This window comes from Trichosurus vulpecula, chromosome 4 (assembly GCF_011100635.1).
Source record: "Trichosurus vulpecula isolate mTriVul1 chromosome 4, mTriVul1.pri, whole genome shotgun sequence".
NCBI lineage: Eukaryota > Metazoa > Chordata > Mammalia > Diprotodontia > Phalangeridae > Trichosurus > Trichosurus vulpecula.
This window is the reverse complement of record NC_050576.1, coordinates 208,006,963-208,019,432: the sequence shown is the minus strand read 5'-3', so window position 1 is coordinate 208,019,432 and position 12,470 is coordinate 208,006,963. Positions and strand designations below refer to the sequence as shown.

The 12,470-nt window shown below is 37.5% G+C and overlaps 2 protein-coding genes across 2 annotated transcripts in view; one reads left to right on the top strand and one right to left on the bottom strand.

The window, feature by feature from the left end:
- Positions 1–11,267, bottom strand: part of ABCA5 (ATP binding cassette subfamily A member 5) — a 119,812-nt gene extending 108,545 nt beyond the window's left edge. Inside the window, exons 1-3 of the mRNA XM_036755886.1 lie at positions 11,237–11,267; positions 5,082–5,198; positions 1,262–1,466 (exon numbers count right to left, since the gene is read on the bottom strand). Of these exons, the coding sequence (XP_036611781.1) occupies positions 1,262–1,466; positions 5,082–5,183 (307 nt within the window). The 5' untranslated portion in view covers positions 5,184–5,198; positions 11,237–11,267. The remainder of the gene's footprint in view (positions 1–1,261; positions 1,467–5,081; positions 5,199–11,236) is intronic.
- Positions 11,225–11,695, top strand: LOC118847007 (60S ribosomal protein L28-like). The gene has a single exon (XM_036755654.1). The coding sequence runs from the start codon at positions 11,225–11,227 to the stop codon at positions 11,693–11,695; it is 471 nt and encodes a 156-aa protein (XP_036611549.1).
- Positions 11,696–12,470: the final 775 nt, after the last annotated feature.

Here is a 12,470-nt window from a genome sequence, read left to right as displayed (position 1 = left end):
TCTGCTTTTCTGCATTTGTTAGGTTTTTAATGTCCTAATGCATGATCAATTTTTATAAAAATACCTTGCACAGCTAATATATATACATATATGTTCATATATATTCCTTTCTATTCTCATTCAATAACAACTAGCCAGAATTATATCATATCTAACGTTCAAAAAAATCCTCTTCAGATCTTTAACTTCTTTTTTGTTTATTTTTTGGTTAGATTTATCTACAACTGAAAGGGATACAATGAGGTACCTTGTTATTATAGTTTTACTCTCAATTTATCTTCTCTTTCTCTAGTACTTCTCTTTTTAAATTCATTTAACTTTTCCTTTAAGTATTTAAAATCAATGACATTTGGTGCATATATGTTAAAGTACTGAAATTAATTCATTGTCTACGGCACTCAACATCATGCTTAGGATTTGTTTTGTTTATAAATAATATACAGGAATACACTCTCCCTCTTATACCCTACCTTCCTCTCCCCTATTCCTGTTTCTTTCTATATCCTAGATGAGTTGAATATATTCCTATATCAAACTTTCTTTGTTCCCTCTTCTGACCAGTTTAGATGAAAGGAAAGTTCAAAAGACCCTTGCTCCCCTCATTCTTTCCAATTGGCCATGATAACTTCCTGAGTAAAAACCTTCAATAAGTTGTGTAATCATAAAGCATGATATACATACTGGTCTGCTATACCCATCATTCAATAAAACAATAAGCCAACCTCTGGCCAAAACTCAGTAACAACCAAAGACCTATATGTGGCATTTCAGGTTCTCCAAAACTGTAATGCTTATATCATTTCTGTGCTCTCAAACTGAGAGTAGAGTTGCTTTATGTTCTGAGCTCCAGCTACAACTACCATTTTGTGCTGATATTTGCCCTATGTATTGACAGTGACTACTTACTAATGTTGGAAATATTTTTATCACTTTATATACTAAGGCATCAAATATAGTTATCATTTTATGAATGTGCTTATTCTGTAAGTGGTATCAAATATAATCAGAGAAAATGTTAATTAAAATAATGTAAATATTCTCTCTACTGCTAAATATGTCAGCCAGCTATAATGTCAGTTTTGTTGAAATACCCAGTAAAAGCCAATAAAACAAATTATGCCATAATTATTATAAAGCCATAAATATCATTAAAGAAAAATACATATCAAATAAAGACTTAAGTTTACTTGATCAGCATATAAATAATCTAAGAAACTACCAAATGAATCTGGAAAAATACATATATATAGGCTCACAATACCATCAGGAAGATAATGAGAAGACACTATATTCATGATGTTTCTTGTAACGTTAGTCACTGGAGCATATGCAATAATGAATTCAGACAGGACAGATTTATCCAAGGGGTCAAGTTCTGTATCGGGTACTTCTGCATACTTCTTATTTGGATGCATCATGCTTATTAATATTAACCAAAATAAAAAAAATAGTGGAAAAATAATTTCCTGCAATTAAAAAGAAACAATGTGATTAAAACAGTTAACAATGAAAGGGAAAGAAAAATGACTACTGTGGAATCAGAAATTTTTGGGTTGGTTACCCAAAGCATCTTCCTAAACATACTATATGGTCCTTCCTTTGCCTTCAATGAAGGTGATGCATGAACTAACCATTACTGTATTTAAATATATTTAATGAACCAGTAATAAATATATCTATGAAGAAATTTTGTATTCAAACTAACCACAGGCATATATAAATGTGATATAGTGTGTGTATATAAAATTTATATAACTTGCAATCTTAGAGTACATCATAATCAATCAGTAAGTTAACAAGCATTTATTAAACAACCATTGTATGTCTGGCACTGCGCTTGGTGCTGAGGATACAAAGAAAAAAATCAAACAACCTTTGTCTTAAAGAGTTTATATTCTATTGGGGATGACCAAAGATATACGTAAGTATATAAAGAACACATACACAATAAATACAAGGTAATGTCTAAAGGTTGGGGTTGGTGAGAGACTATTGAGTTTGAAATGTCCAATAGGCCCTTTGTGAAGAAAGACAAGTTCTGGACACAGTCTAAGGCTGGATATATACATAGAAGATTACATGCAGAAATCATTCAACCCAATGGAACTGGTCAAGTCAAAAAGAAAAAAATTATGTAAAGTGAAGAGACCTAAAGGAGAGAAATGAAAGATATACACAATTAGAGGAGGATGAAGATTCAGTGAAGGAAACTGAGAAAGAGCAGTTTGGCAAGATGAAAAATGAAGAGACAGTAGTGTCATGAAAATCCAGGAAGTTAAGAGTATAGAGGAAAAAAGACTGACCGACAGTATCGAATGCTACAGAAAGGACTAGAGGGATGAAGATTGAGCAAATGCCATTGGACATGGCAATTAACACATCCTTGGTAACTTTGGAGAGAGCAAAAAAGGTTTGAAAAAGACACTGAGAACCACAAAAGAGAATCAATTAGAAAGGAATAAAAGCATTGCCTTGTGCAGTGAAGGCCCAGATAACAAACACTTATATGGGACTAAGTCATCATGGCTGCCCTTTCTTCCAGCACTATTCTACCACACATGAGGAGAAAAGGAGGAAAATGGTGGGAATAATCCAGGGTGAGAGTGTGGCAAGGCATGACTGGCAATAGGCCAAAAGGGCAAGGAATTTCAGAGGAGAGGACAATGAAATGTTAAATTGTAAGTGAAGCTAGCAAAGCAGTGATGGTGTAGGAGAGTACCAAGGGACAGAAGGACTGGAGGTAGTGGCAAAGTATTATTGAATATATTTAGGAGAAGTGAGCTTATGCTTAAAAAAGTTAGCAAGCCATAGCACTATACTTGTCAGTGAAGAAAAATAATGGTGTTTTCTGATAGCAGCACAGCTGCCATGATCACAAAGACTGTCACTGAAATGGAAAACAAATGGGACAAGCAGGGCTTTGACGCTTGAAGCTACAGCTACAGGTGAAAAAGTGGACAATTCCGTGAACAATTAAAATTAAAAAGGAAAAAGAAGATTATAATACTGCTTCTATGAACTATGGGAAAAGTGGACTAAATTATCTTCCCCAGATGAATCCCAAAGACTGCCTTCAGCAAGTTTCCTGAGGCTGATAGCTTCCAGCTAGCCTTCTTACCTCCCTTGCCTTAATATCCTTTACCACCACGCCCCCCATGTACTCCCCTGACATGTTTGTGCAACACATAAACTCTTCCCTCCTCAGAAATGGCCCTACTTCAAGAGATATTGACTCCATCTTCTACTGTATTGGTCATATTGCTGTAAATGATCTCTTGAGAACTGCAAGCCAGCTGCAGCACCTAATGTCCTTCAGCACCGCCTTTTCACCTCTTATCGGTATAAAAAGACTGAGATGCTGATGATGGAGGATTCTACAATACTGGAAAAGTTCTCCTCCCTATGTGGCCCAATGGAAAAGTTTCTTTTATTTAGTATAAACTCAGACAATAATTCCCATATCCACCTCCCGTAACAAGTATACATTCTTCTCCAACAAGCATACTATTCTTTTTGTGTAACTACCTGCATTTATAAATAGCCATATTTCTTTTCTTTGTTTCACACAATGTTATTTTGAATATTTAGTTTATGTTACCCTAAAATATGTATAATGTTTTTAATTATTAAAGATTATTATTAGCAAATTAATTATATCATTGCTTGTATCTTGTCTAGTAAACATGGAGTATACGAGTATACTCTACCACACTCGCTATATATTTTAAGGCTCATTTAAAGGACCAAACAAAAATAACCAATAGAGAATTGAAACCTAAGAGGAGAAAACATTCTTGATAATATCAAGTTACCAAGCAGAAATTAACTATATCCCAAGATACAGAAAGAACTGGTAGATGTGACTGCTGAGCCACTGGTACTAGCTTTTTAAAGATAGTGGAGAAGGAATGGGGTAAAGCAAAGATTACTGAAAGGCAAATGTTACAATTTTTTTAAACTGAAGGAAATTAAATATGCAAACTATTTTGCAGTGAACAGCCCATTTCTAGAAAATTTTGAAATGTACTATTAAAAGGATGGTTAGTGACCATTAAAAGAAAAGGATGCAGCAGTGACTTAAAAATCAATTCAATAAATATTTATTTATTTATTGCCCTAAAGGAGCTCACATTCTATTGGGGGATACAATAGGAATGCAGATAAATAAATATAAACTATACAAGTTCAAAAGGAAGAGAGCACTAATAACTAGGTGAAGCAAGGTAAGGCTCAGGGAGGGGACTTCATTAGTAGATAGCACCACAGTGATTCTTTAAAGGAAGCTAGGGATATAAAAGGCAGTGGTGAAGAGGAAGTATACTACAGAAATAGAAGATCACCTGTGCAAAAGCATGGATGTGGGAGACAATGCTATGTACTATAAATAGCTAGTAGATCAGTTGGCCTAGAATGGAAAGTAAGGGGTATAAAATAAAATTGAAGAGGGAAGTGAAAATCGTACTATGGAGGTTTTAAATGACAAGGTGAGTATTCTATATTTTCTCTTAAAAGCAATAAGGAAACACTGATGATTTTTTAATTGGAGTGACATGATTATATCTGTTTCAGGAACTTCAATTTAGCATCTGGGTGGAGGAGTTAGCTAGAATTAATTTATCTCTCTTTGATCTTCTCACCTTTAACTCTCCTCCACATGGTTTAATTTCCATCAACATGGCCCACTCAGAGTTCTTCAAACAGGCCAGTCCACCTCTGATCTTTGAGCCTCTGCAATGACTGTCCCACACCTGGAATGCTCTAACCTCTATCTCTGTCTCTTGGTTTTCTTGACTTCCTTCAAAACTCAACTCAAATCTCACCTCCTCCAGGAGGCCTTTTCTAGTCCCGCTAGCTGCCAACATCTTCCCCTCTCAGACTGCCTTCCATTTACTCTAATCTTTATGTACCCAATTGTTTACATGCTGTTTTCCCCCATCAGAATGTGTCATCAGCAGCACTCTCACCCTAGAAGTGCCTCTCTCCCTCCTCTGACTGGTGAATTCCTGACTGAAACTTAAGAAAACTTAGATAAAAATTATATTTTGCTATTTATAAAACCAAGAAAGTATCATTCAACTTACCTGAACACTACTTTTTTTAGTCCTACATTTAATTAGATAATTCTTGAGTAGAAGAGTTCGAGTTTGTCTCCACACTCCCACCTCTCTAATAGCTGTAGCCATGTTGTCTAGATCAACCTAGGAATAAAAAATTTAGAAATTATATAAATACACACAAATTTATATAGCACATAATCACTACTGATTAGAGAAATATAAACTAAAATACCTCTAAGGTACTATCTCACACTTATCAGAAATGACAAATGCTGGAGTGGATGAGGGAAAAATAACTATACTAATGAACTGCTGGTGGAGTAGTGAACTGGTTCAACCATTTTGGAGAATAATTTTGAACTATGCCCAAAGGGCTATAAAACTGTGCATACCTCTGATCCAGCAATACCACTACTAGGTCTATACCTCAAAGAGATCAAAGAAAAAAGAAAAGTACCTATATGTATAAAAATATTTATAGAAGCTCTTTTTGTGGTGGTAAAGAATAGAAATTGAGGGGATGCACATTAACTGGGGAATGGCCGAACAAGCGGTGACATATGATTGTGATGGAGTACTACTGTGCTATAAGAAATGATTGCGGGGAGTGTCAAAAAAAAACATAGCAAGACCTATATGACCTGATGCAAAATGAAGTGAGAAGAACCAGAAGATCATTGTGCACAGTAACAGCAACGTTGTAATGATGATGAACTGGGAAAGACTTGGAGGTTCTGATCAATACAATGATCTAAGACAATTCCAAAGGACTCATGATGAAAAAAAATGTTATCCACCTCCAGAGAGAAAATTGATGAACTCTGAGTGCAAAATGAAGTATGAGTTTTCTCACTTTATTTTTCTGTTTTTGAAATATGGCTAATATGGAAACACCTTTTGCATAATTTCACATGTATAATTTAAATTATATTGCTTGCCTTCCAGGTGGGTGAGGCGGGGGTAGGATGGAAAGAATTTGGAACTCAAAATTTAAAAAGAGAAGAAGGTTAAAAATAAATAACAAATTGGGTTTATTTTTTTTAAAGTGTGTTCCTCAGTGTAATGACAATTTTAGATTTGAAGATCTTTCTCATCCATTAATAGGTCATGTGACCTGCTTACATCACAGGAAGCCTAAGTCACATGTAGTGAGAGGAGCTTCCTGACAGGAAAAGGAAAGTGTGTCACAGGAAATGCTGAGAGAGCAGTTAGAACTGAGGGAGAGAGCAGATGTGGTAGCTGTGTTGTGAGTGTGTGTATCAGTGGCAAGGTCCCAGCAGTGGGGCGGAAGGCTAAAGCGATGGCGAGGCTCCATGCTATAATATTGTGTTTTAAGTTCCTTGCTGTTATGACAAAGTGGGCTCACTGGTTTTGAGAGTTGGTTGTTTCTTGGATGGGTTGGACTTATTGGTTATGGGATTTGGTCCTTTGGTGTCTGAATAAATGTTTTACTTCTACCTTCTATATGGAAAGTCAGATTTTGTGATACAGAGCCACATAGGCATTTTGACAATTATCATCTATATTGTGATTACTGCCCTGCTAATACTCAGAGATGGGTATTAATAACTTAAGTCACATTTCTGTAGAAGGCCTCAGCTAGGCACAAACTGTTCAACATATCACAGAATAAAACTTACCCAAATCAATGCTTCTAGCATAGTACTTTGTATCCAATAGGTACTCAGTAATATACTGAATGAATGAACACATAGTTATATAAATATTTCTATTTAAAAGTACAACACAGATTCTGCTTTCTGACTTACTATTTTCTTTTTTGATGAGACAATCAGGGTTAAATGACTTGCCCAGGATCACACAGCCAGTATGTGTCAAATGTCTGAGGCTTAATTTGAACTCAAGTCCACCTGACTCCAAGGCCAGTGCTCTGTCCACTGTACCACCTAGCTACCCTTCTGACTTACTATTAGAATGATTTTAAATTGTGCTTATTAGCTGCCTTAAACAGTCACTGAAGGACTCTGGGGTTCATTTTCCTCATATGTAAAATGATGAATTAACCAGATGAACTTCAAGGTCCCCTCCAATTCTAAATCTATATTATGAATTCTTTTATGAATGAATGTCTTTTTCTGGTCAATGACATCTTCATAGTGGAATCACAAAGTCAAAAGATTTTCATATAAAATGTGAGTTCCAGCAGTCAGTCAATAAACATTTATTATGTACCTACTATGCACCAGGTACTGTGCTGGGCACAGTGTTCTATCATTTTTTCATTTCTTAAAAAAACTCTAGTTTTGTTTCTTCCTTTAAAATGTATCACTGAGAGTGACAGTACCAGCAAGATCCCAGAACAGGTGAAGTCAGAAAACTTCCTATATCCTAAAAGAAAAGAATTATTTGCCAGAAGTAGGGCGCTCGCATTTGATTCTTCAAGTTAAGAGTCTAAAAGCTATAAGGTTAAAGAAAACCCTAAAAATTACAGAATTTAATTATGCAGAACTTTCTCATTCAGTACCATACTCCACATGCCCACAAAGAGCAAAAACAAGCAAACTCACAGAATATTCCTGTGAGACCCAGTCTTGACCCCTATGGTTTTACAGACTATTCCTGATTCACACCCATCCTTCCAAACCCACAAGAAAGCAACAGACACCGATGCTGCCAGATCATGTGGAGGAAAAGAGAAAAAGGCAACATGCCTGTGGGTAGCAGCAATTAGAACCACAAGCTAGAGAGGAGCAGCTTGTTCCTGATGGAAAGAAGAATTGGGAAAGCCAACCTAGGTGAGTACCACTCCTCCCCCTTGGGGGTTGTTCAGAGCAGGGAGCAGCAGAGGCATCCCTGAAGCCCAGCCCTGGAAGTTCATTTAACAGTAAAGAGGGAGAAGACAAAGAGTGCATAGAGGGGAAAAAAGGAAAAAAAAGTTAAAATGGCAAAAAGATAAAGAGAAAAACCTCAATAGAAACCCAGGAAACAAAGATATGGACCATGATAGGAGAACAAGGAGAAGGAATAAGAAAAAGGAAAAAAGAGGAAGGAAAAGAAGAGGAGGAGAAGAAGGTTGAAAAGAAGAAAGAGGAAGGAGAAAAAGGAGGAGGAAGAATTAATAAGAACTAAAAGAAAAATCAAAACAGATTAAGAAAATATAATATGAACAAAAAGGAAGCAACAGAAAAAAGAAGGAATCCTATGGACACCTTAGGGATCATAGGACAAAAACAAACTATAGAAGACTTCTGGATCACATGAGCAGAAAGATGAATGATTATACATTTTTTTCTGATCCTTATGACCTCTCAAACCTCTCCAAAACAGAAATTATATGCCAAAGATAAAGCAACCTCCATTGCCTCCATGGTTAGAATAGCCAAAATAAAAAGGAAAGTGTTCTTTTAAAAAAACAACAAAAAAATGAACTGACACAGCCTGCACTTACTCAGCATCTCTCCCCAACCTCCTCTCAGGCTACATGCAGCAACCAACAAACAGATGTGGAACAAAACCAAATCCCAAACTCCATTCCCCCTTCTTCTTTCCAGTGCTGTAGAGGCCCTGGCTCCAAGCTGCAGAACTTTGCTTGTGCCACAAAAACTAACCAGTAACAGCCAGCAAGGCAGCAGCCCTTCAAGAGCAAAATCCTGCTAAGGGCCACACAACAGACAGCAGCACCATGGCAGACAACCCTATATAGCACAAGTGTTACAAAGTGCTGAAAAGTCAATGCCCAGCAAGAGAACTGAGGAACAGAGGGAATAAGACAGGACACTGTTGGGGGGAGGGCGGGGGGAGGGTGGGGTGCAGCACTCCACCAACCCTGAGGGGAAAGAGTTGAGCATTCAGCTGGGGCTAGTTCTATTTACCCCAAAATCAGCTGGGTCAGAGACCATGAATTGCCTTGTGTGGGAGGAAGTTGAGATATTCCCCAAGGCAACCACCACCAGAGGGGAAAGTCAGAAAGTGAGCAATAGGGGAAAAAGGGGGGGAGGGTGGAGACTGAAATTACCAAAGATTCTAGGAAGAAGAAAACTAAAATATCTTGCACATATAAGCAGATACATCAACAGGGAAAACATTAACCAGAAAAAGAAATATGGCCTCCAGATCTACTAAAAAAAAATTCAAGCATCTATGAATAAATAATACTGTAAAACAAAGGAGAATGATTCAACACTTAATAAGACAGAGGATCCTGTGGAATATGAGGAGAACATTGAACCACCACAACTTAGTGTTCCTGGTGGTTCAAAATAGAAATGAGAATAATGAGAGCACAATTTTTGATCTGAAAAACAAAAATAATGGACAGAATAGAAAAACTGTAACCTGTGACAGCCAGTATCACTAAAGAAACAAAAATGAGAACAAGAGATTTATAATGCAAGTATACAGAAGTGAAGGACAATCTAGAAGAGAACTAAAAAAGCAACTTAAAATATGGTTGCAAAGCAAACAAAACATACAGATCTTAAAGACAGGATTGCTTAGAAACAACTTAAGGATCATAAATTTCCCAGAGGAACACAACAGGAGAAAAAACCTTAACACTATAATGCAAGAAATAATAGAAAATAACTGCCCAGAACTTCTGAACATAGAAAATGAAATACCAATTGAAAGAAGATCACCTTCAGAAAAAAATCCAAAGCTGCAAATCCCAAGACACAGAGTGGTTAAATTTAACAGTTCAATTCAGAAACGAGTTCTGCAATTGATCAGGAGAAAGACTTTCAAATACAAAGGGAAGAGAAATGTTTATTTGCAAGACTATTCTGACCAACCAAAAATGCAGAATGGAGTGGAATAAATTTAAAAAAGCAATGGAACTCAGGATGTAACCCAAGGTAACCTACCCTGCGAATCTAAGCTTAACCATAAAAGAAAAAGGACAGGCATTCAATAATAAAGAAGTGTTTGACATAGTCCTAGAAAGAAAATCAGAACAGAAGAGACTGTTTGCTTCTCAAACCCCCAAACAATGGAAATGGAGTAATAGTGACAGAGACCGATAGGAGGCTTCATCCGAAATGTACACAAGGAGACAGCAGTAAAGGCAGAAGTCAGGTTGAGACAGCAAAAAGGTGAGCCTGGGGCAGTATGGACAGAATCTGGAGTTGCCCTATCTTCATGAATCAATGTTTTTTGTGGGACTACAACATGAAAGGAAAAGGGGAGAGGCACAGGGGCAAAAGGAGGAATGTGTGATGTGCCCAGGGCAAATTAAGGGTTAGCTATGGGGAGGTGACCTCTGTGGTCTCAGTAAGTGAAGAACCTGCAGAGTAGTAGGTGAAAAGGAGTAGAGAAGAACTCAAGGAGGGGGATAAGGAGGAGGACTCCTTGCTTTGATGCCAGGAAGGGGTTTCACTGAGGAATACTCAGTGAGTGAGTAGTGAGTGAAGAGTAATAGTCTTTGAAGGGTGATGGGGATCTTGTGCTAGATGTGACAGTGTAGGGAATGTGGTGCTGGAACTCTTGAGGGTAACTGGCATCTAAAAAAACAGGAGGAGATGGATCTAGGAGGAGATTCTGAGGTAAATGGGGGAAAACAGATAACTGGAAGGGTAGAGATCAGTAGTGGGCTACATAACCAGGGAAGTAGGGCAAAGACCCTACCCTACCACAGGACAGTGTATTCTCTGACACCTGCAATAACTGTCATTGTTCTGGGAGTGAAGCACAATAGAAAAGCAGAATCCCAGGATGAGCTGTACAAGGTAGTGACAGAAACTGCCCATAGGGGAGAGCCTAGAATGGATACCTTGAAAGTTAGGGTTGCATGAGGAATACAGAGAATAAAGAAACGCTAGAAAATATAGGGATTGTGAATGAGAGAATAATGGTCCAGAGTAGACAGAGGATGGATGATGAAAAGAGTAAGATTTTGGGAAAATGCACAAAAACTTAAATTAAAAAAAAAACTTCTAGTTGGAAGGGAAGAAAAGAAAAGAGAACCTAAAACTGAAAGGAAAAAAGGGGGAGGGGGGGAAGAATTATATAACTAGATAAAAGCAGGAGAAAAAAGTAACTAATAAGCAAAACACCAAAAAGAAACCAGTAACAAATATGGGGAGGGGATTGGGGTAAAGGAAGGAGACCCAGTGGGAAAAGGATCACCTTGGAAAAGATTAAGGTCAATTAACTAAAGAAAAATCTTGGCCTTTCCGTCTCCGGGAGCCGCAGCGAGTGCAGCCCCCACCATGTCGGCCCACCTGCAGGGGATGGTCCTTCGGAACTGCTCCAGCTTCCTCATCACGGGCAACAAGCAGAAGTACAGCGCGGAGCCCAACAATCTCAAGGCCAGAAACTCGTTCCGCTACAACAGTCTGATCCACCGGAAGACGGTGGGCATCGAGCAGGCCACCGATGGCAAGGGCATCCTGGTGGTGCTGAAGCAGAGGGCCAGTCGGAGGACGCCTGCCACTTCCTACGTGAGGACCACAATCAACAAAAATGCCCCAGTCACACTCAACAGCATCCGGCACATCATCCACAACAATAAATACCGCAAAGATCTCCACATGGAGGCTCTAGGCCAGGCCAGAGCCATCCTTCGAAGTCAGAAGCCAGAGGTGGTAAATAAGACGCAAACCACCCACCCAAGCGCAGCTAAGGTGCCAGGCCTGCCTTTGACTAATAAAGTCAGACTGCCCAAAAAAAAAAAATCTTGAAAAAAATGTTAGAAAGAGATGGAGGAAAATATATACCTAATTTTCGTAACTTTAAATGTGAATAAACAACCTAATGCAATGAAAAAGAGTGACAGCTTGAGAAAACAAAAACCTATAATCTGCTGCTTATAAGAAACACATTTAAAAAACAAAGGCATAAATAAAACTGAAAGGATGAAAAAATATTTACTATACATCAAGTGAATCCAAAAATCAATAAACAAAAAAGGATACATAAGTACACTGCATTATACCAAAAGGAACCACAGACAACAAATATCATTAATAAACAAATATGTTCCAAATGCTTTAAGATCTAAATTCATGAAGGAAACAATTCTCTGAGCCACAAAAAGGCAAAGAATACAACACAATCATGACAGGAGACTTCAAAATCCCTTTCTCAATTTTGGACAGGTCTAACAGAAAGATAAAACAAATGGGAAAATGTGAAACAAAAAATTGCTGGAGAAACTCTCCAGGACCAAACAGATTTACAACTGAATCCTATCAAACATTCAAAGAACGATTAACTGTTGTTCTACACCATCTGTGTGCAACAATAAGAAAAGAAAGTATCCTTCCAATCACTTTCTATAATGTGAATTTGGACTTGATATCTAAAGAAGCAAGAGAGAAAAATAGGAAAAGAAAATAGAAAAAGAAAACTATAGGCCAAAATCCCTAATGAACATTGACACAAAAGTCTTAAATAGAATAGGAGCAAGTAGGATACAACAACATTTTAGAAAGATTATACACTAAGATTAGATGG

Coding starts and splice junctions, on each gene's coding strand:
- LOC118847007 (XM_036755654.1), top strand. CDS start 11,225: ATGTCGGCCCACCTGCAGGGGATGGTCCTTCGGAACTGCTCCAGCTTC.